The sequence below is a fragment of the Chaetodon auriga genome, chromosome 22 (genome assembly GCF_051107435.1).
Source record: "Chaetodon auriga isolate fChaAug3 chromosome 22, fChaAug3.hap1, whole genome shotgun sequence".
NCBI lineage: Eukaryota > Metazoa > Chordata > Actinopteri > Chaetodontiformes > Chaetodontidae > Chaetodon > Chaetodon auriga.
The window spans coordinates 3,005,829-3,029,310 of NC_135095.1; the positions used below are offsets into that span (position 1 = coordinate 3,005,829).

General features: G+C 44.3%; 1 protein-coding gene across 1 annotated transcript in view; it reads left to right on the forward strand.

The window, feature by feature from the left end:
* rint1 (RAD50 interactor 1) overlaps nt 1-21,558 on the forward strand; it is a 31,934-nt gene extending 10,376 nt beyond the window's left edge. Inside the window, exons 9-15 of the mRNA XM_076722666.1 lie at nt 14,118-14,255; nt 16,707-16,801; nt 17,393-17,497; nt 18,154-18,374; nt 19,819-19,999; nt 20,758-20,876; nt 21,064-21,558. Of these exons, the coding sequence (XP_076578781.1) occupies nt 14,118-14,255; nt 16,707-16,801; nt 17,393-17,497; nt 18,154-18,374; nt 19,819-19,999; nt 20,758-20,876; nt 21,064-21,277 (1,073 nt within the window). The 3' untranslated portion in view covers nt 21,278-21,558. The remainder of the gene's footprint in view (nt 1-14,117; nt 14,256-16,706; nt 16,802-17,392; nt 17,498-18,153; nt 18,375-19,818; nt 20,000-20,757; nt 20,877-21,063) is intronic.
* Nucleotides 21,559-23,482: the final 1,924 nt, after the last annotated feature.

The following is a 23,482-nucleotide window of genomic DNA, read 5'->3' on the forward strand; positions in this document are numbered from 1 at the left end:
AGCGTTTTTGGAGAAATTCTCAGATTTCAATGGGTGTGTATTGCGTGGACAGTTAGAGGCTAGAGTGGGTGACATCATCGCTAGAGTGGGAGAGAGCCGATTAAAAACGACTAGGTTTTTGCTCTTTCCACGCTCCTCCCGGCCACAGTTTACACTCTACAGGCATGATATTTTCCACAGTTGTAGACAAACTTGTCCTCTCTCTCACAATGTGCTCGAAAAATCTGTGAGATGAACAGAATTTGAATTAGCAGCCTCTAAGCGCGGCCACGTCTGTCTCTGCTCTCCATGCACTCCAATACAAAGATTTTCGGAGAGAGCAGAAAGGAGCCCTGTTTTCAACTCGCGACTGTGTCCACAAAATATTCTGTAGAAACACAAAATTACACCAAATCGTTCAGGAAGTCCTCAAGGCGCTCACGGTGTCTTTGTTTTTCTGATAGGAGCTTCCGTTCTCTCAGGAGAAGCCCAAATGTGAGAGGAGTGCAGAGGCAGAAAATCGCTCGTTTTCTCCGCTTTTCTGTCGCCCCTCTCTGTCTGCCCCTATCGTCATGGGCAACCAAGCCAAATTGCCATGACAACCACTGGGCCTCAGTGGCAGAGAGCCTAAAAAAAACTCCAGATTTTCTGTCTTTCCAGGCTCCTCCCGGCCACAGTTTACACACTACAGGCATGATTTTTTCCACAGTTGCAGACAAACTTGTCCTCTCTCTCACAATGTGCTGGAAAAATGTGTTAGACTTACAGAATTTGAATTAGAGGCCTCTAAGCCCGGCCATGTCTGTCTGTGTCTCTTTTTCTCTCTCTGAGTGCATGTGTGCCTGAGTGCTGAGAGGGGGCGTGTGTGTGCGTGCGCAGCTGGGTCTCATAGAGCATGATTGGGAGGGGCTCTGAAGTTGCTGTGGCAACCTCTGAGGCTCAGTACCTCTGTGAGCACTTCTCTCTCATGCTCCCACATGGAAATAAACAGACATATGGGCATATAATGTAATGTATATGTACGCGGTCGGGCAGTAGACCCCGTGGCCCTTTCAAAATTTCCCGCAGGGAAATTGTCTAGTTATTCTTCCTCTTCCGTGTCAAATTTCGATTCGCTACTCCTCCTACAGTTTTGGGAGCAGCCACGCAAATGATATATCAAAACGTGCGTCTCAATCGGGATCGGCGTGCTATTACTTTTCTTGGATTTATCGCAGTTTTTCGCGACGTAAGTCGCGAAAAACTGCGATAAATTTCCCATAAGAAATGAATGGGAGGCGGTAAAAATTGTCGCACTTTTTCTACTGGCTACTGCTCCGGCATACTTTCACCTAGAGACTCCATTTAAACTTTAAATTGTAGACACAAGTCTTGTCTATTGGTGTATTAAGCCACGTTTTGATAACTCGTGTAGTTTTTGAGTAATCCCTCATCAATGACCATGAGCGTTTTTGGAGAAATTCTCAGATTTCAATGGGTGTGTATTGCGTGGACAGTTAGAGGCTAGAGTGGGTGACATCATCGCTAGAGTGGGAGAGAGCCGAAAAAAACGCCTAGATTTTTGCTCTTTCCACGCTCCTCCCGGCCACAGTTTACGCTCTACAGGCGTGATTTTTTCCACAGTTGTAGACAAACTTGTCCTCTCTCTCACAATGTGCTCAAAAAATCTGTGAGACTTACAGAATTTGAGTTAGCAGCCTCTAAGCGCGGCCACGTCTGTCTCTGCTCCCTATTCACTCCAATACAAAGATTTTCGGAGAGAAGGAGAAAGGAGCCCCGTTTTCAACTCGCGACTGTGTCCACAATATTTGCTGTAGAAACACAAAATTACACCAAATCGTTCAGGAAGTCCTCAAGGCGCTCACGGTGTCTTTGTTTTTCTGATAGGAGCTACCGTTTTCTCAGGAGAAGCCCAAACGTGAGAGGAGTGCAGAAGCAGAAAATGGCTCGTTTTCTCCGCGTTTCTGTCTGCCCCTGTCTGTCTGCCCCTGTCGTCAACGGCAACCGGCTTAAGTTGCCATGACAACCTCTGAGCCTAAGTACTCAGAGTGGCAGAGAGCCTTTTTTTAACTCCAGATTTTTCTGTCTTTCCAGGCTCCTCCCGGCCACAGTTTACACACTACAGGCATGATTTTTTCCACAGTTGTAGACAAACTTGTCCTCTCTCTCACAATGTGCTGGGAAAATGTGTGAGACTTACAGAATTTGAATTAGCAGCCTCTAAGCCCGGCCACTTCTGTCTCTGTCTCTTTTTCTCTCTCTGAGTGCATGTGTGCCTGAGTGCTGAGAGGGGGCGTGTGTGTGCGTGCGCAGCTGGGTCTCATAGAGCATGATTGGGAGGGGCTCTGAAGTTGCTGTGGCAACCTCTGAGGCTCAGTACCTCTGTGAGCACTTCTCTCTCATGCTCCCACATGGAAATAAACAGACATATGGGCATATAATGTAATGTATATGTACGCGGTCGGGCAGTAGACCCCGTGGCCCTTTCAAAATTTCCCGCAGGGAAATTGTCTAGTTAGGGCCACGGGGCAAGCCACGAGCACTACTGCCTACAGCAAAGCTGTAGACAGTAGTGCTCGGGGCGAAGCCCCGAGCACTATTGTTATCCTGCGTGTTTTTTCTTCTTATTAGGGCCACGGGGCAAGCCACGAGCACTACTGCCTACAGCAAAGCTGTAGACAGTAGTGCTCGGGGCGAAGCCCCGAGCACTATTGTTATCCTGCGTGTTTTTTCTTCTTATTATTATTATTATTATTATTATTCTTCCTCTTCCGTGTCAAATTTCGATTCGCTACTCCTCCTACAGTTTTGGGAGCACCCACGCAAATGTTATATCAAAACGTGCGTCTCGATCGGGATCGGCGTGCTATTATTTTTCTTAAATTTATCGCAGTTTTTCGCGACGTAAGTCGCGAAAAACTGCGATAAATTTCCCATAAGAAATGAATGGGAGGCCGTAAAAATTGTCGCACTTTTTCTACTGGCTACTGCTCCGGCATACTTTCACCTAGAGACTCCATTTAAACTTTAAATTGTAGACACAAGTCTTGTCTATTGCTGTATTAAGCCACGTTTTGATAACTCATGTAGTTTTTGAATAATCCCTCATCAATGACCATGAGCGTTTTTGGAGAAATTCTCTGATTTCAATGGGTGTGTATTGCGTGGACAGTTAGAGGCTAGAGTGGGTGACATCATCGCTAGAGTGGGAGAGAGCCGATTAAAAACGACTAGGTTTTTGCTCTTTCCACGCTCCTCCCGGCCACAATTTACACTCTACAGGCATGATTTTTTCCACAGTTGTAGACAAACTTGTCCTCTCTCTCACAATGTGCTCGAAAAATCTGTGAGACAAACAGAATTTGAATTAGCAGCCTCTAAGCGTGGCCACGTCTGTCTCTGCTCTCCATGCACTCCAATACAAAGATTTTCGGAGAGAAGCAGAAAGGAGCCCCGTTTTCAACTCGCGACTGTGTCCACAAAATATTCTGTAGAAACACAAAATTACACCAAAACGTTCAGGAAGTCCTCAAGGCGCTCACGGTGTCTTTGTTTTTCTGATAGGAGCTTCCGTTCTCTCAGGAGAAGCCCAAATGTGAGAGGAGTGCAGAGGCAGAAAATCGCTCGTTTTCTCCGCTTTTCTGTCGCCCCTCTCTGTCTGCCCCTATCGTCATGGGCAACCAAGCCAAATTGCCATGACAACCACTGGGCCTCAGTGGCAGAGAGCCTTTTTTAACTCCAGATTTTCTGTCTTTCCACGCTCCTCCCGGCCACAGTTTACACACTACAGGCATGATTTTTTCCACAGTTGCAGACAAACTTGTCCTCTCTCTCACAATGTGCTGGAAAAATGTGTTAGACTTACAGAATTTGAATTAGAGGCCTCTAAGCCCGGCCATGTCTGTCTCTGTCTCTTTTTCTCTCTCTGAGTGCATGTGTGCCTGAGTGCTGAGAGGGGGCGTGTGTGTGCGTGCGCAGCTGGGTCTCATAGAGCATGATTGGGAGGGGCTCTGAAGTTGCTGTGGCAACCTCTGAGGCTCAGTACCTCTGTGAGCACTTCTCTCTCATGCTCCCACATGGAAATAAACAGACATATGGGCATATAATGTAATGTATATGTACGCGGTCGGGCAGTAGACCCCGTGGCCCTTTCAAAATTTCCCGCAGGGAAATTGTCTAGTTATTATTATTATTATTATTATTCTTCCTCTTCCGTGTCAAATTTCGATTCGCTACTCCTCCTACAGTTTTGGGAGCACCCACGCAAATGTTATATCAAAACGTGCGTCTCGATCGGGATCGGCGTGCTATTATTTTTGGGAAATTTATCGCAGTTTTTCGCGACGTAAGTCGCGAAAAACTGCGATAAATTTCCCATAAGAAATGAATGGGAGGCGGTAAAAATTGTCGCACTTCTTCTACTGGCTACTGCTCCGGCATACTTTCACCTAGAGACTCCATTTAAACTTTAAATTGTAGACACAAGTCTTGTCTATTGCTGTATTAAGCCACGTTTTGATAACTCATGTAGTTTTTGAGTAATCCCTCATCAATGACCATGAGCGTTTTTGGGGAAATTCTCAGATTTCAATGGGTGTGTATTGCGCGGACAGTTAGAGGCTAGAGTGGGTGACATCATCGCTAGAGTGGGAGAGAGCCGATTAAAAACGACTAGGTTTTTGCTCTTTCCACGCTCCTCCCGGCCACAGTTTACACTCTACAGGCATGATTTTTTCCACAGTTGTAGACAAACTTGTCCTCTCTCTCACAATGTGCTCGAAAAATCTGTGAGATGAACAGAATTTGAATTAGCAGCCTCTAAGTGCGGCCACGTCTGTCTCTGCTCTCCATGCACTCCAATACAAAGATTTTCGGAGAGAGCAGAAAGGAGCCCTGTTTTCAACTCGCGACTGTGTCCACAAAATATTCTGTAGAAACACAAAATTACACCAAAACGTTCAGGAAGTCCTCAAGGCGCTCACGGTGTCTTTGTTTTTCTGATAGGAGCTTCCGTTCTCTCAGGAGAAGCCCAAATGTGAGAGGAGTGCAGAGGCAGAAAATCGCTCGTTTTCTCCGCTTTTCTGTCGCCCCTCTCTGTCTGCCCTTATCGTCATGGGCAACCAAGCCAAATTGCCGTGACAACCACTGAGCCTCAGTGGCAGAGAGCCTTTTTTTAACTCCAGATTTTCTGTCTTTCCAGGCTCCTCCCGGCCACAGTTTACACACTACAGGCATGATTTTTTCCACAGTTGCAGACAAACTTGTCCTCTCTCTCACAATGTGCTGGAAAAATGTGTGAGACTTACAGAATTTGAATTAGAGGCCTCTAAGCCCGGCCATGTCTGTCTCTGTCTCTTTTTCTCTCTCTGAGTGCATGTGTGCCTGAGTGCTTAGAGGGGGCGTGTGTGTGCGTGCGCAGCTGGGTCTCATAGAGCATGATTGGGAGGGGCTCTGAAGTTGCTGTGGCAACCTCTGAGGCTCAGTACCTCTGTGAGCACTTCTCTCTCATGCTCCCACATGGAAATAAACAGACATATGGGCATATAATGTAATGTATATGGACGCGGTCGGGCAATAGACCCCGTGGCCCTTTCAAAATTTCCCGCAGGGAAATTGTCTAGTTATTATTATTATTCTTCCTCTTCCGTGTCAAATTTCGATTCGCTACTCCTCCTACAGTTTTGGGAGCACCCACGCAAATGTTATATCAAAACGTGCGTCTCGATCGGGATCGGTGTGCTATTATTTTTCTTGAATTTATCGCAGTTTTTCGCGACGTAAGTCGCGAAAAACTGCGATAAATTTCCCATAAGAAATGAATGGGAGGCGGTAAAAATTGTCGCACTTCTTCTACTGGCTACTGCTCCGCCATACTTTCACCTAGAGACTCCATTTAAACTTTAAATTGTAGACACAAGTCTTGTCTATTGCTGTATTAAGCCACGTTTTGATAACTCATGTAGTTTTTGAATAATCCCTCATCAATGACCATGAGCGTTTTTGGAGAAATTCTCAGATTTCAATGGGTGTGTATTGCGTGGACAGTTAGAGGCTAGAGTGGGTGACATCATCGCTAGAGTGGGAGAGAGCCGATTAAAAACGACTAGGTTTTTGCTCTTTCCACGCTCCTCCCGGCCACAGTTTACACTCTACAGGCATGATTTTTTCCACAGTTGTAGACAAACTTGTCCTCTCTCTCACAATGTGCTCGAAAAATCTGTGAGACAAACAGAATTTGAATTAGCAGCCTCTAAGCGCGGCCACGTCTGTCTCTGCTCTCCATGCACTCCAATACAAAGATTTTCGGAGAGAAGCAGAAAGGAGCCCCGTTTTCAACTCGCGACTGTGTCCACAAAATATTCTGTAGAAACACAAAATTACACCAAATCGTTCAGGAAGTCCTCAAGGCGCTCACGGTGTCTTTGTTTTTCTGATAGGAGCTTCCGTTCTCTCAGGAGAAGCCAAAATGTGAGAGGAGTGCAGAGGCAGAAAATCGCTCGTTTTCTCCGCTTTTCTGTCGCCCCTGTCTGTCTGCCCTTATCGTCATGGGCAACCAGCTCAAGTTGCCGTGACAACCACTGAGCCTCAGTGCTCAGAGTGGCAGAGAGCCGTTTTTTAACTCCAGATTTGTTGTCTTTCCAGGCTCCTCCCGGCCACAGTTTACACACTACAGGCATGATTTTTTCCACAGTTGCAGACAAACTTGTCCTCTCTCTCACAATGTGCTGGAAAAATGTGTGAGACTTACAGAATTTGAATTAGACGCCTCTAAGCCCGGCCACTGTCTCTTTTTCTCTCTCTGAGTGCATGTGTGCCTGAGTGCTGAGAGGGGGCGTGTGTGTGCGTGCGCAGCTGGGTCTCATAGAGCATGATTGGGAGGGGCTCTGAAGTTGCTGTGGCAACCTCTGAGGCTCAGTACCTCTGTGAGCACTTCTCTCTCATGCTCCCTCACACACAGAGAGACATAATGGGCATATAATGTAATGTATATGTACGCGGTCGGGCAGTAGACCCCGTGGCCCTTTCAAAATTTCCCGCAGGGAAATTGTCTAGTTATTAGGGCCACGGGGCAAGCCACGAGCACTACTGCCTACAGCAAAGCTGTAGACAGTAGTGCTCGGGGCGAAGCCCCGAGCACTATTGTTATCCTGCGTGTTTTTTCTTCTTATTATTATTATTATTATTATTATTCTTCCTCTTCCGTGTCAAATTTCGATTCGCTACTCCTCCTACAGTTTTGGGAGCACCCACGCAAATGTTATATCAAAACGTGCGTCTCGATCGGGATCGGCGTGCTATTATTTTTGGGAAATTTATCGCAGTTTTTCGCGACGTAAGTCGCGAAAAACTGCGATAAATTTCCCATAAGAAATGAATGGGAGGCGGTAAAAATTGTCGCACTTCTTCTACTGGCTACTGCTCCGGCATACTTTCACCTAGAGACTCCATTTAAACTTTAAATTGTAGACACAAGTCTTGTCTATTGCTGTATTAAGCCACGTTTTGATAACTCATGTAGTTTTTGAGTAATCCCTCATCAATGACCATGAGCGTTTTTGGGGAAATTCTCAGATTTCAATGGGTGTGTATTGCGCGGACAGTTAGAGGCTAGAGTGGGTGACATCATCGCTAGAGTGGGAGAGAGCCGATTAAAAACGACTAGGTTTTTGCTCTTTCCACGCTCCTCCCGGCCACAGTTTACACTCTACAGGCATGATTTTTTCCACAGTTGTAGACAAACTTGTCCTCTCTCTCACAATGTGCTCGAAAAATCTGTGAGATGAACAGAATTTGAATTAGCAGCCTCTAAGTGCGGCCACGTCTGTCTCTGCTCTCCATGCACTCCAATACAAAGATTTTCGGAGAGAGCAGAAAGGAGCCCTGTTTTCAACTCGCGACTGTGTCCACAAAATATTCTGTAGAAACACAAAATTACACCAAAACGTTCAGGAAGTCCTCAAGGCGCTCACGGTGTCTTTGTTTTTCTGATAGGAGCTTCCGTTCTCTCAGGAGAAGCCCAAATGTGAGAGGAGTGCAGAGGCAGAAAATCGCTCGTTTTCTCCGCTTTTCTGTCGCCCCTCTCTGTCTGCCCTTATCGTCATGGGCAACCAAGCCAAATTGCCGTGACAACCACTGAGCCTCAGTGGCAGAGAGCCTTTTTTTAACTCCAGATTTTCTGTCTTTCCAGGCTCCTCCCGGCCACAGTTTACACACTACAGGCATGATTTTTTCCACAGTTGCAGACAAACTTGTCCTCTCTCTCACAATGTGCTGGAAAAATGTGTGAGACTTACAGAATTTGAATTAGAGGCCTCTAAGCCCGGCCATGTCTGTCTCTGTCTCTTTTTCTCTCTCTGAGTGCATGTGTGCCTGAGTGCTTAGAGGGGGCGTGTGTGTGCGTGCGCAGCTGGGTCTCATAGAGCATGATTGGGAGGGGCTCTGAAGTTGCTGTGGCAACCTCTGAGGCTCAGTACCTCTGTGAGCACTTCTCTCTCATGCTCCCACATGGAAATAAACAGACATATGGGCATATAATGTAATGTATATGGACGCGGTCGGGCAATAGACCCCGTGGCCCTTTCAAAATTTCCCGCAGGGAAATTGTCTAGTTATTAGGGCCACGGGGCAGCCACGAGCACTACTGCCTACAGCAAAGCTGTAGACAGTAGTGCTCGGGGCGAAGCCCCGAGCACTATTGTTATCCTGCGTGTTTTTTCTTATTATTATTATTATTATTATTATTATTATTATTATTATTATTCTTCCTCTTCCGGACTTTTTTCGATTCGCTACTCCTCCTACAGTTTTGGGAGCACCCACGCAAAAGTTATATCAAAACGTGCGTCTCGATCGGGATCGGCGTGCTATTATTTTTCTCTACAGAATACGCGTTTTTCGCGACGTAAGTCGCGAAAAACGCGTATTCGTTTCCCATAAGAAATGAATGGGAGGCGGTAAAAATTGTCGCACTTTTTCTAATGGCTACTGCTCCGGCATACTTTCACCTAGAGACTCCATTTAAACTTTAAATTGTAGACACAAGTCTTGTCTATTGCTGTATTAAGCCACGTTTTGATAACTCGTGTAGTTTTTGAATAATCCCTCATCAATGACCATGAGCGTTTTTGGAGAAATTCTCAGATTTCAATGGGTGTGTATTGCGTGGACAGTTAGAGGCTAGAGTGGGTGACATCATCGCTAGAGTGGGAGAGAGCCGAAAAAAACGCCTAGATTTTTGCTCTTTCCACGCTCCTCCTGGCCACAGTTTACGCTCTACAGGCGTGATTTTTTCCACAGTTGTAGACAAACTTGTCCTCTCTCTCACAATGTGCTCGAAAAATCTGTGAGAGTTACAGAATTTGAATTAGCAGCCTCTAAGCGCGGCCACGTCTGTCTCTGCTCCCCATGCACTCCAATACAAAGATTTTCGGAGAGAAGCAGAAAGGAGCCCCGTTTTCAACTCGCGACTGTGTCCACAATATTTGCTGTAGAAACACAAAATTACACCAACTCGTTCAGGAAGTCCTCAAGGCGCCCACGGTGTTTTTGTTTTTCTGATAGGAGCTACCGTTCTCTCAGGAGAAGCCCAAACGTGAGAGGAGTGCAGAGGCAGAAAATCGCTCGTTTTCTCCGCGTTTCTGTCTGCCCCTGTCTGTCTGCCCTTGTCGTCAACGGCAACCGGCTTAAGTTGCCATGACAACCTCTGAGCCTAAGTAGTCAGAGTGGCAGAGAGCCTTTTTTTAACTCCAGATTTTCTGTCTTTCCAGGCTCCTCCCGGCCACAGTTTACACACTACAGGCATGATTTTTTCCACAGTTGTAGACAAACTTGTCCTCTCTCTCACAATGTGCTGGAAAAATGTGTGAGACTTACAGAATTTGAATTAGAGGCGTCTAAGCCCGGCCATGTCTGTCTTTGTCTCTTTTTCTCTCTCTGAGTGCATGTGTGCCTGAGTGCTTAGAGGGGGCGTGTGTGTGCGTGCGCAGCTGTGTCTCATAGAGCATGATTGGGAGGGGCTCTGAAGTTGCTGTGGCAACCTCTGAGGCTCAGTACCTCTGTGAGCACTTCTCTCTCATGCTCCCTCACACACAGAGAGACATAATGGGCATATAATGTAATGTATATGTACGCGGTCGGGCAGTAGACCCCGTGGCCCTTTCAAAATTTCCCGCAGGGAAATTGTCTAGTTATTATTATTATTATTATTATTCTTCCTCTTCCGTGTCAAATTTCGATTCGCTACTCCTCCTACAGTTTTGGGAGCACCCACGCAAAAGTTATATCAAAACGTGCGTCTCGATCGGGATCGGCGTGCTATTATTTTTGGGAAATTTATCGCAGTTTTTCGCGACGTAAGTCGCGAAAAACTGCGATAAATTTCCCATAAGAAATGAATGGGAGGCGGTAAAAATTGTCGCACTTCTTCTACTGGCTACTGCTCCGGCATACTTTCACCTAGAGACTCCATTTAAACTTTAAATTGTAGACACAAGTCTTGTCTATTAGTGTATTAAGCCACGTTTTGATAACTCATGTAGTTTTTGAATAATCCCTCATCAATGACCATGAGCGTTTTTGGAGAAATTCTCAGATTTCAATGGGTGTGTATTGCGTGGACAGTTAGAGGCTAGAGTGGGTGACATCATCGCTAGAGTGGGAGAGAGCCGAAAAAAACGCCTGGATTTTTGCTCTTTCCACGCTCCTCCCGGCCACAGTTTACACTCTACAGGCATGATTTTTTCCACAGTTGTAGACAAACTTGTCCTCTCTCTCACAATGTGATCGAAAAATCTGTGAGAGTTACAGAATTTGAATTAGCAGCCTCTAAGCGCGGCCATGTCTGTCTCTGCTCCCCATGCACTCCAATACAAAGATTTTCGGAGAGAAGCAGAAAGGAGCCCCGTTTTCAACTCGCGACTGTGTCCACAATATATGCTGTAGAAGCATAAAATTACACCAAAACGTTCAGGAAGTCCTCAAGGCGCTCACGGTGTCTTTGTTTTTCTGATAGGAGCTTCCGTTCTCTCAGGAGAAGCCCAAATGTGAGAGGAGTGCAGAGGCAGAAAATCGCTCGTTTTCTCCGCTTTTCTGTCGCCCCTCTCTGTCTGCCCCTATCGTCATGGGCAACCAAGCCAAATTGCCATGACAACCACTGGGCCTCAGTGGCAGAGAGCCTAAAAAAAACTCCAGATTTTCTGTCTTTCCAGGCTCCTCCCGGCCACAGTTTACACACTACAGGCATGATTTTTTCCACAGTTGCAGACAAACTTGTCCTCTCTCTCACAATGTGCTGGAAAAATGTGTGAGACTTACAGAATTTGAATTAGAGGCCTCTAAGCCCGGCCATGTCTGTCTCTGTCTCTTTTTCTCTCTCTGAGTGCATGTGTGCCTGAGTGCTGAGAGGGGGTGTGTGTGTGCGTGCGCAGCTGTGTCTCATAGAGCATGATTGGGAGGGGCTCTGAAGTTGCTGTGGCAACCTCTGAGGCTCAGTACCTCTGTGAGCACTTCTCTCTCATGCTCCCTTACACAAATAAACAGACATATGGGCATATAATGTAATGTATATGTACGCGGTCGGGCAGTAGACCCCGTGGCCCTTTCAAAATTTCCCGCAGGGAAATTGTCTAGTTTATCATTCTTGTCACGCTGGTGTGATGACAACCAATGAACCAACAGTAGACCTAATAATCTAAGGCGTAAACTCTCAATTCAGGGATTGATTCAGTTCCAAAGGACACCGTCTGACCACGACTTGAATGAAAGAAGTCTTATTTATTAAACACAACAATGGATAATGAATAATGAATAGTACAACAGAGTATATGGGTGTTACGAACTCTTATTCAAGCCCGCTTAGGCATGCCTACTTTCTCAGCGACGCTCCTGTAGATGTCTGCTCCGAACTGACGCGAAGAGGCTCCACGCTACAGTCCGTAGCTCAGATATTTGCTGCGATCTGCCGGAGGAATCAAGCAAACTGCGGTTGAGAGCTGGTGTTGGACAGGGATGTCTCGGGAGCTGAGGATATTCGGTGTCGGCTGCAGACGAGGAACGGCTTCTTATGGTTATTTAACCCAAACCAATGGGTCATTAGCTGACTGCAGGTCTTCAGTGCGGTACAGTTGGTTGGCGACCACATGGCAAGATTTTAGATTAATAATCTAGTTAAGCACATTCAACCTAACTGCTACGAACCCCTACATGGCAGTATGGTTCCATGGTAGAAACTCAGAGAAACTTTTTTGGAGAGTTAAAATCACAGTTTTATCATCCTGTAAGTTAGAAACACCAGAAAAGCATTGTTATTATACAGATCGCGGGCTCAGTAATGTTAAAACATCCACAGTTAAATCAAACAGAGAGATTCAGTTATCCTGGTGTGTTAAGACAAAGGCACACAGACATACAGCACCGTTTGCTTCAGGAATGTCTGATTTACAACCCGTCAGCATTGTCTGGTTTGGAGATTCCTCTGAGACATGGCATTCGTCCATCCAGACAGTCTTATTGTCCTTAACTCCCATGGGCTATCAAGGAAGAATTAGCACCTCCATGAGAAACATCCTGAGCAGAAGATAGCTTCTGAAGTGGAGGCGTCGAGGTTTACCGCTCCCCCAAAAGAATGTGGGGGGAGATGTCTCTAAGCCAGACATCCTGTCTCTCTCAGAAATCCTACCTCCCTGTGAACAGTCCAAATGGTCAATAACTCTTAAATTTTAGGCTGTTTTATAACTCAGTTTCTCCTGAGAATGCAAAGAGGGGAAAAGAGGGTCAGGTTCAGTAACTGCATGTGATGATGTCGCTCCCTGTGGATGTGTGCCTGCGAATGGCACCTCCTCCCTGGGAGTGTCTGTTTGGAATTCTGAGTCAGTGGTCTACTCTCACCCTGTGCAGAGCTCTGACCCTGAGCTCCTTCCTCTTCTTGCTCAGCCCTCTGCATTTGGGCAGCTAGCTGTGCCTCAGCGGCTTGCTGTCTTTCCTCAGCTTGTCTCTGGACTACAGCAGCTGCAGCATGTATAAGAAAATCATCATCTGTTGGCCCTCTGTCTCTCCCTGATTCACTAAGTAATTTGGGATAGTCGTATAGTTTGTGTCACTACTCACAGGCCTGGTGCACATATCATTCCTACCTAATTGAATAGGAACTGGTAGATGAGCCTCACTCAGTACTGTCAACAAGCTGTCTGAGGCGGGTTTGCCTTGACGCCTTGCCCAACCATACATCATCGATTTTGCACTTGCTGCAATGTCATCCTGGTGTTGTTCTTTAATTTTTTTTACATTTCTGCAGCTCTAGTTTGCAATGTGGCTTCTAATATTCGGTATAATTCTGTATATTTCTGTATTTAAAAAACACTTCTACAGCATCTAAATCTCCACAGTGTTTAAATTTGCTTTAGCGTTGTATCAGTGGTACAATTTGTGAAGTTTATCAAGATGAAGCTCTATAAGAACTCCTCATCTGGTGTCTCTGTTTTCTGTGGTTCTCAGACACTACAGGATTTTCTCTCTCTCTCTCTTTATATATACAGATACAGATTCACCACAAGTCTTGATTACACCAAAGCAAGCTTTTCTCAGCCGCCCCAGAACGTCCTCTCATGGATGTAATCTCACTGTGGGTCTTATTTGCCTACAGGGCTCAACCCAGAGTTGCCCCAGAGACCACCATATTCACAGATCTTTATTCACTTTCACCAATCGACCACTGACATTAATATTTTCAATTCAAGGAGCTTCTTCAAAGCCTGTAATACTTCTATAAATTTAAAATTAAATTTGTCTCTGTCTGAGGTCTCTGTGTTGTCCAACCTTGAGACCTTTGGGCTCCTAACTGTACAGAAGGCCTGTGATAGAAAATTCCCTCACAGTCTTACTACACCAACTGCACCACTGCAAGCACAGTGACAATGGAGGAGTACCCTTGCAGTCGTGTGTGTGTGTGTGTGTGTGAGTGTGAGTGTGAGTGTGAATAATGTGGCGCTCTGCAAGTTCTGCAATTTGGAAGTGGCGGAAATCTGCTCTGCACTTGAAGTGAAAGCCACACCGTTTGGATTATTGGCACTCGGAACATGTCCTTATTAGGAGTCACTTCAAGTTAATGTTTCTCCGTTGCCTGCATTCCTCTCTGTATACAGTGGCGGTGGAGAAGATGGATGCCATGCTGTCAGCCGAGGGAGCCTGGAGCTCTCAGTACAAAGACATCAGTGATATGGATGAGCTGAAGGCCCCAGACTGTGCTGAGACTTTCATGACTCTGCTACAGGTCATCACTGGTAAGACTGTTCATTTCAACAGTTCTTTCAGAAGTCACCGTCAGTATGTTTTCTTCTTTGGAAAAGCATTAAACATGTGTTGGTGTGCTCTGTTGTGGGTTTTTTTTTTTTTTTGTAAATTCAGTTTTTTGATGTGGTACCTAGAGTTCTTTCTCCAGAGAAGAGCTCGTAAACATGTGGGAAAGAACAGCAGCTCGTTTTCCACTTTTGCCTTGTCATCAGTGGATGTAGTGGACATTCTGGTCAAGGGTGCCTTCACTGTTATTCATGCAGTGAAATGCCAGAAGAGAGCTACACTTGCTGGTGTGCATCTCCACCGACATTGATTTTGTAGACTGTTACCGGGAATGTTTCTTTTCAACGTGCATTCACTGTGTGACAGGAGAGATGGAGCATGAGAGTGTGCTGTTGTCGTGGAATGTGAAGGCCGAATGTACAAACCGCAACAGGCCACAAACAGTCAAATTCAGTCGTCCGATTGTTTCAAAGAATCTACTTAGAAAAATGCTCAAAAAGGATCTGCAAGAGTCAGAGTCTGAAAAGCAAAAATACTTTATTGCCTGCAACAAAGGGGAAAAACACTCAGAAACACACGATGTGCAACTCTGAAGAAGGGACAATGGTCAGTGCTCCGTCTTTTTTACAGTTCAGCTCAGGGTTTACCACGCCCTTGGGGCATCTTCTCTTTTTTCTAAGGTTTTTCTATTTTTACACCATTATGTTATCTTTTGGGCGTTACTCTGCTGTTTGGCTGTTACACCATAAGCTTCTGGTCGTCATGGGCTCTATTTTTTAAAAAAATATTATCAAGTTACAATTTATTGCCATAGATGCATATAAAGTATGAAGGCATATCACACAATCACATTATCATTAAGTGCACTTTGAGATTATATTAAAACATAGTAAGAATATATTGCATCATCATTGAATCGTAGTGTGACAGTGAAGAACATTCAATCTTCCAGTGATTACAGTAAACACTCAAATATGGATTTATAAACGAATACATTAAGGTTATATAAGGCCACACAGGGTTATGTAAGGTCACAAACAACACCTGCAAAGACACTTGCAAGGTCATGGAAAGTCCCAAAGAGCCATGATACAGGCGCCCTGCTCCCGTAATCTCTGTACAGCATCATCCTCCATGATCACTGCCTCCCCCGCTATCTCTGCACACACCATCTTGACCTTTTATGTGCTTCTTCTTCATTTTTCTACTTCTCCAGTACTCTCAAGCAAATGAGCTATCAAATTTCTACTACAATATCATGCTCAACAAATCTGCTACTATTATCTACCGTTGGTTACAGGGTGTACTGCCCTCGCAGATCATGTACAAATGTCGGCTAGACAGTCAGATAACGGTTGGTTTTCTTTTCAATAAATCACAAGGCTTGTCTTTTCTTGTCCTTTACTGAAGTCCTTCCACCACACCGTAAAACTATTACAAGCAGAAACACATATAAACGATTTACTCAAATGTTACACAAACAGCACTAACATGAGCGCATATCAATTAGCCTCCATTAACAAACGAAAACGTTAGCATGAATCCACACAGAAATTAGCATCTCAGAGTTTAACAGAGTTCAGCGAAAATATTATGATGTAAATATAATGCACACAATACTCACAGACAAATATTTTCCAAGGTCAAACGTTGTAATAATGCTGTCGGCAGTCTGTTTAGCTGTCTTAGCTCTCTTTTCGCTCTGAGCACGAGCTCTGTGCATACGCTCTGTGCGTGCAACGGCAAAACACTACGTAGCTCCACCTAGCGAGGTGAGCGCTCACTACGACGCAGTTTCCTAGATCCGAAGAAAAGACCGCTCACTTTGACGCGGTTTCTCTGAACCAAGGAAAATAATGCTCTTTAGATATGCTTAATTATTACCTCATGAACTTAATTTAACTTTTTAACTTTTGAAGGCAGTACACAGGGTTTCTCTCAATTCTTCACATATCTGTTGAAAAAATTTTACTACACTGTGCGTGTTCCGGGACTGGCCAATCACTACCAAGTGACTACCCACCTCAAAGCTGTCACTGACCATGCAGTTTGCCTACAGAGCCAACAGGTCTGCAGGTCATTCAGTATAGCTGGTCACTGTGTGGAGAGTGTATGTGGTGATAATGGCTCATCCATGAAATTACGGGATTCTGTCCACTGAAACTCTCGAGGGCGTTTAAGTGTAAATGGATACAGGAAGGGTTGGGTTTGTGTTATTTAACAGGGCAAACGCATGAACAAAGGTCAGGACACCTTTGACCAGAATGTCCAATAACTCCACAGATGAGGGGACCTGCTTGAAACAAAGTGACTCTACAGCTCAACCAAGTGGTCAGAAACTTCACAGGGTACCTTTAAAGCCTACATTATAGCACTGTATGCTGTTAGAGTGTAGAAAACATTTAGAATAAAAGTATTCTGTCATCCTGCTGTAGAGCGCTACCGGGCCTTACCCTGTCCATCTGCGCAGCTCAAGTTTCTGGGGCTGCAGAGAGAACTGGTGGATGACTTTCGCATACGGCTCACCCAGGTAACGATGACGCTGGTGTGAATGAAGAGTTAAACTGATGATGAAGGAAAGACTGAGCTTTGCGTGAACGCTGTTACACCTGGGACACGCTGCCTGTTTGAGCAGCACTTGTTGCATTGTGGAACCTCTCACTTTTCATTTCAGCGCCCATGGTGACAGGTTGGAGTCTCGCCTATTTTGTCTGTTTCTTCCTACAGTTTCAGTGAAAAAATATCAGGTGAAGGGCAGTATTTTTTTTTCCCAGTGCGCTCCCTCTCTTTCTCTGACTCTCAGAACGAGACACATAAACAAAAAGTCCAATCATTATTGATGCCAACTATCAAAGACAAACTCAGCGTAGACAGACGGGCTGGCAGCAGCGATGCTGTGCGCGTAGACGCGAGGCGCTGCAGTTGAGCGAGGTGTCCATTGCGAACAGGTAGAGGTAAGCAGTGTGTCCTGGGTGTTACTTAGGGAGAGACACGATTATCAGGGAAACACTGAAAAAACTATGGTTCTATTGATCGCCATTGTGCCGTTTTGTTCAGTGCAACTGCCTTTTTATTACTGATTGAAAAATGAATGAGATGGAGCTGATTGTTTCCTTTCCAGGTGATGAAGGAGGAGTCTCGCTGCCCACTGGGTGCCCGTTATTGTGCCATCCTTAATGCTGTCAACTACATTTGCACCATCCTGGGAGACTGGGGAGACAATGTGGTGTGTGCAGTTTACTGAATCTATTTATTTTATTTACCCATTTTTGTCACAGCACCAGAAGTATATTGCCATGACTGGACAGTCCTCAGTTTTGTCACTCCTGTATGAGTACACAGCCCCTGGTTTTCATAAAAAAGCTACACTGTGGTTTTACATCTACATCCCACAGGAAAGTTTGGATTTATGACCTTTAAGGGAGAATGTGCAGAAATTCTGACCCAGGCGCACAAACATTTAGGAGTCAGCGGAGGTTGGTGATGGTCGTGAATGAAAGCCAGATTTTATAATATCCCCTTTCACACATTTAATTTCACTTCATATAAAAGAAAGATGATACCCACTAGGCTGGCTGTTTTTATACTGTGTTTCTCTTTTTAGCAAGCCACAGTTATTCCATTTTAAAAGATGGAAGCCAGCCCAAATCTTTACCATTTACGGCTGATTCCTTTTTGAATTCCTCGTCTGCTCTGCAGCTGAAACTGGTCAGCTGCTGGCTCATCATCACGTGTGCAGAGAGGCCATATGACGTCCTCCTTCATTTATGTCAAAATTAAACGTTTGTCGATGTCAAATTTGAGTGATATAAACGTTCCTGTGAATAGTTTTTCTATAAATATTCTTTTCATTTAATGAAAGAAGCCTGTATTTTTCTTCAGTTCTTCCTCCAGCTGCAGCAGGCAGCAGTGTCGCTGGGTGAGGAGGTGGTACTGGGAGGCCTGGGTGTGACGGAGGTGGGCCGCCTGGCTTCTCTGGAGGGCTCTCTGTTTGAAGGTCTGTTGGCGTTGCTGGATCGACTTAAAGGAGACATGATGGGAAGACTGCTGGAATGGACCATGAGAGAAATCATGGAAAAAACCAAACCATACTGCCAAGACAGGTGAGACATCAGCCTGGTGATGAGGTCAGGTGTTAACTCAATCCTAGTGATTTGCCTTACGCAGCTGCAGTGGGTTTGATCAGGACAGTGAAGCCTAAAGTTTGCACTTCTTCACACACTCCACTCACCTCTCCACCAAGGAAATTATGGCAAAGGAATATCGAAAGGCAGAAACGGCAGAAATAAATGTTGAGTCAATATAAACAATTCTGTACAGTTATCTAGGTTAAAGGTGATCTGTAGCTATCAGCACATTACTATTTGTATCCAATGCATACAGTCTGCATACAAGGTTGTTTTGTAACAAGACCAGGTGGAAAGCTAGTATATGGGTGAACCATGTACAGTCATTGTGCTATAATGAGGCAGAATTGTTAGCGGTAGTGTCTATAATGTGTTCATCTGCAGCTTTCTTTAGTGATAAGTGACTTTTATATGGAACTGGCCTGCTTTGCCTGAGACGGTAGGTAGCTGCATATTGGCATTGGCCAGGTCTAGCTGCAAAAAGTTAATTGTGATGTGTTCACTGAACACATTTTGATCCTGAGAGAGATCACGCTGCAAAAAACCCTAAAGTTTTACAGTGTTACACAGGCAGGAACACAAAGTGGAATATATACAAGGGACACAAGCAACAAACGCACAACTATGGAACAGATGCAGACAACCTGACAGCTGAAAGAGGGAAACACACTGAGTGGATACACAATGAACTAATTAACACAAGTGACACAGACAATAGGCGGGTTCAAGACAGGAAGTGAAATAAAACACCACACAAGAGGAGAGTGAACTTTTTAAAATAGAACAGGAAACAGCCTAAGCATACCCCAAAACTATAACAGCAGTGTTGGTAAAATAGGAAACTGCTCCTTCTGTAACATGATTTGAGTTTGGATCTGACAGAAGTAAATCAGGTACAGACAGATTTTTTTAAAAATTTTTTGCTCAGTGAAGTGAATTTTGTATTTGTATTTTGCAAGTTCTATCATGAAGTAGATGTTTTTGCTAATTTGGTTCCAGAAATCGGCATCAGGCGTGATAGATGAGTATAATTTCTGTTTCACTGATGGTATGAAGAGCATTTTTGTCAGATAAGTGTTTCAGGAACAAGGCTTAGTCTCAGGTGCTGACTGCCTGAAACCACAAGGAAGCTTGCAGAAGGAGACGGGTTGTTATTTACAGTGCAGAAAGATTCCTGCAACTTCACAGAAAGAGGTTGAAGAGATTTGAAAGAGGTGATAAAGAAAAACTATACTTTGAGAATCATTGCCTTTGTCTGTTTCATTGCTCATCACTTGACTCTTGCATTTTGAAGATGCATGTTTTTCTCTTTTTTCCTCTACCATCATTTTTCTCCCAGTTTCATTGAAGAGGGTGGACAAAGACTAGGGTTAGCACTGATATGTCCTCTTTTGCTTTTACACTTCTATCTCTCTTCTAGGTGGTTGTCCCTACCATCCCAGCATGACCAATCCACCATGTCTCTGTCCAGCTCAGCATGTCCCATGATGCTATGTGTGAGGGACAGATTGTTGAACCTTCATCAGGTCCTGAGCCTTTCTCTGTTCCAACTGGCCTGGCAAGGCCTGGCTGAGAGACTTGACAACTTTCTGTACCAGGATGTAAGAGATTAATATTCACCAAAACTCCACCATGCTGTTTGTGTTTCATTACCATTTGTGGGAGAGCATCAAAAAAACAAACTATATAGAAGAGAGGATACAGTTAGGCTGTTTGGGTTAAGGCCTCAACTCTGTTCCCTCAAGCACAGTTTCTATATTTGTTGGTCATGGCTCTGCGGTTAATATAAAATTTACCTAAAACACCATTATACACCTCACCAACCTACTTTAAAGCAAACTGAGCCTTCACTGAGCCTTAGTTTCTGTTGCTAGTTTTCCATTCTCACACTGCACATACGGACTTTTCAGGGATAATAGCGGCAGATTTACCAGTGAAATTTGCAGTTATATTTGAAACAGTGGGTCTTGGATTCCACACAGAGGTGAACAAAAGCAGGCGTCTCATTTGTAGCTGATGACAGTGGATTTTGTTGGCTAAAATGATGGTCCTCGCCAGCAGATTATGTAGGTATAGCTTGCTCTTGTAAGCTAATGCTAATGCTTAAACTGTGTGAGTCAGCTGAGAAGTCTGTCTCCAGCTGATGTTTCTATTTGACTCACTGGTAAATGAGAACCCTGTAAAAGGGTCTTAAATATGTACTTGATGGCTGCTTATAATGCTGAAAGACTGAGACTAAAGCTACATGTCCCAGGCATAGCATCAGCATCTTCACAGTGGTTGGTCCATGGAATGTGTATAAAGGAGCAGCATTGTTTGGAATTTATCGGTTCAGCATATTCATGTCTCTCTCTGCCAGGTGATCCTGTCTAATCATTTCAGTGATGGCGGGGCAGCTCAGCTTCAGTTCGACATGACCAGAAACCTATTTCCTCTCTTCGGTCACTACTGCAAAAGACCTGAGAACTTCTTCAAGCAGTAAGTGTTTGTGCATGTGTGCCACAGCTCCCCCTGATTGGTCTGGCCAGAGAAGGTTCCCCAGAGGAATGTGGGATTATATGAGGAGTGTAAGGGTGGCAAGTTGAAGAGTAAACAGGATAACTCTGGTTCTGCCAGTATTCTGATTAGGTTGGCTCTGTCTGTCTGTCTGTCTCTTTCTCCACAGTGTCAAGGAAGCATGTATCATCTTGTGTCTTAACGTGGGATCTGCTATTCTGCTAAGGAATCTCCTTAAAGAGTCAGAGGACGAGACAAGAGACTGGGCAGGTGTAGAGGATCCTCCACCAGAGTCTGCACTGCATGAGTTGGGGATTTACTGCTTGGCATCCTGTGATGTGTTGATTCTTCTCAACCTCAGAGCCTCCTGGCCTGGACAGTAACAGTTCTCCCTGGCGATATTTGTCGGTGTAGAGTGTGCATCAGATTGAGTGCTTTGCAAATTTATCTTATTACACTTATGTCATTAGCGTCAGGTAATGTTTGTCATGTTAGGACTGTTCATATAGCGGTTAGTAAGTTCATACTATTGAATTGTCACCATGTGAACTATTTTTTGGGACCTACTTACCCTTCACCTCAGCAATGTATCGCAACAAATTACAAATATTAATTGTCCTTTGTCTGGATTATGTAATAAACTCTGCTGCCCTGCAATGCTCAAGCTTGCTAGCCTTCAGTTTTTTAATGGTTTTTGAGTACTTTTTTTTTCCTCTGTGTGCGAGAATGTTTTAGTTTTGTTTTTATTTTTTAGTTTGATGCTTATATTTCCCTAAATGACACAGCTGCTTAGTGCACACTGCTTGATAATGACACCAGATGGATCTTAATTCATCCTGAAAGCAATTTTTGTGCCAGAGATGCAGTATATATATACACATCTTAAAAATAATTTGAATCACTTTCTATGACACATTATGTCTATAATGCATTATAAACATACTTATGTGTTAGTCCGCTTGTAGTACTGTATAATAATAGTTACAAGCATATAAATATTCATAATGTTTTATACAAATAACTTAATAACTTTTTAATAATTTATTGGGTGAAGTGTCATACTTCATAATTGCTGGTCACTCGCTTTTTTTGCAGGGATTATAGTGTATTATAATTCTCACAATACATTCTAATCATTTTAAAATGCATTTAATCACATAATGCACTATGTGATTATACATACACATAGGTATACACTGCTCAAAGATTATTAATACATTAATCATCACAGTATAACACCAAGTCAGTTAAACTTCAGGGATATCAGTCTGTCCATTTAGGGAACACAAGTGATTGTGACTCAGTTACATCTGCTTTGGTGCAAATGAAAGTGACAACGGGTGCAATAGAGAGGCAAAAGTAATGCAAGCCCCAAAAGGGGAATGGTTTTGCATGTGGTGGCCACAGACAATTGCTCTTTCCTTAACCTCCCTGCTTCTTCTCTAGTTTTGAGTTCTGTTAGTGTGCTCATCATGAGGCGGTACCTGCAGCCCAGTCAGGCTGCACAGGTAGTCCAGCTCTTCCAGGATAGGACATCCATAAGTCCAGTCACAGAAAGGTTTGCTGTGTCTCCCAGCCCAGTCTCAAGAGCATGGTGGACATCCCGGCCATAGAAGGCATCAACCCAGCGGCAGGACCGGTATCTGCTCCTTTGTGTGAGGAAGAACAGAAGGAGCGCTGCCCGAGCCCTACAAAACGGCCCCCAGCAGGCTACTGGTACGCATGTTTCTGACCAAACTGTCAGACACAGACCCCATGAGGGTGGCATGAGGGCCCAACGTCCTCTAGTGCAGTGATTCTCAACCAGGCGTTTGCCTGGACAAAAACAAAAAAACAAAGAAAACTGTGCTTTTATTTTGAAGGGGATTTTTTTTATGCTGCAGAGTGCCGTCTATTCGTGTTGCGGCTTGTCATTAAGAGGTAATGGTGGGTCCCGAAGTTAGACCAGTTGACAACCACTGGTCTAGAGCAGTGGAAAACTTGTGAGACCCATTTTCAGAGGGTCGCGGCTGAAGTCAAAGTGATGATGATGTTGGTGAAAACAAAGAAAAAGAAATTGGTGTTACTTGTCAAATGAAACCATCAGTTCATTTGAAACTTTGATTCAAAGGGTTGCCTTGACAGCTTTAAATATTTCACTTCATGTGACTTCACAAAAATGGGCAATAAATCTATACTTAAAGCAAATAAGAGTATTGAGAGGCAGATAAATGGAAGTACTACAGAAATCCCAGTTTTGGACTTGTGCTGAAATATTAGAGACCATTTGTCGAATTGAGCAACCTACTTTTATTATTACTGTACATTCTAGTAAAGCTGAGATGGGTTGGCCGTGAGTTACTGGTGAGCCATCTGCTCTCAGGAACCCTCTTTGCTTCCAAATGATGCCGTGGATATAACAGACCGCATATGTAAATTGTTAATCCGTATAAACGTTTAGAGTCTTTCCTGCTGCCAGGCGAAATGCTGTAGTCAAAGCCTTGATTTCTGCGAGTTGTGTGGAACAAGGCTGGGCAATTGTCATGGTTTGTACTTCTGTAAAGGTGTCATCAGGATGCAGTTGTATTATAGCATAACGAGTACGGTTT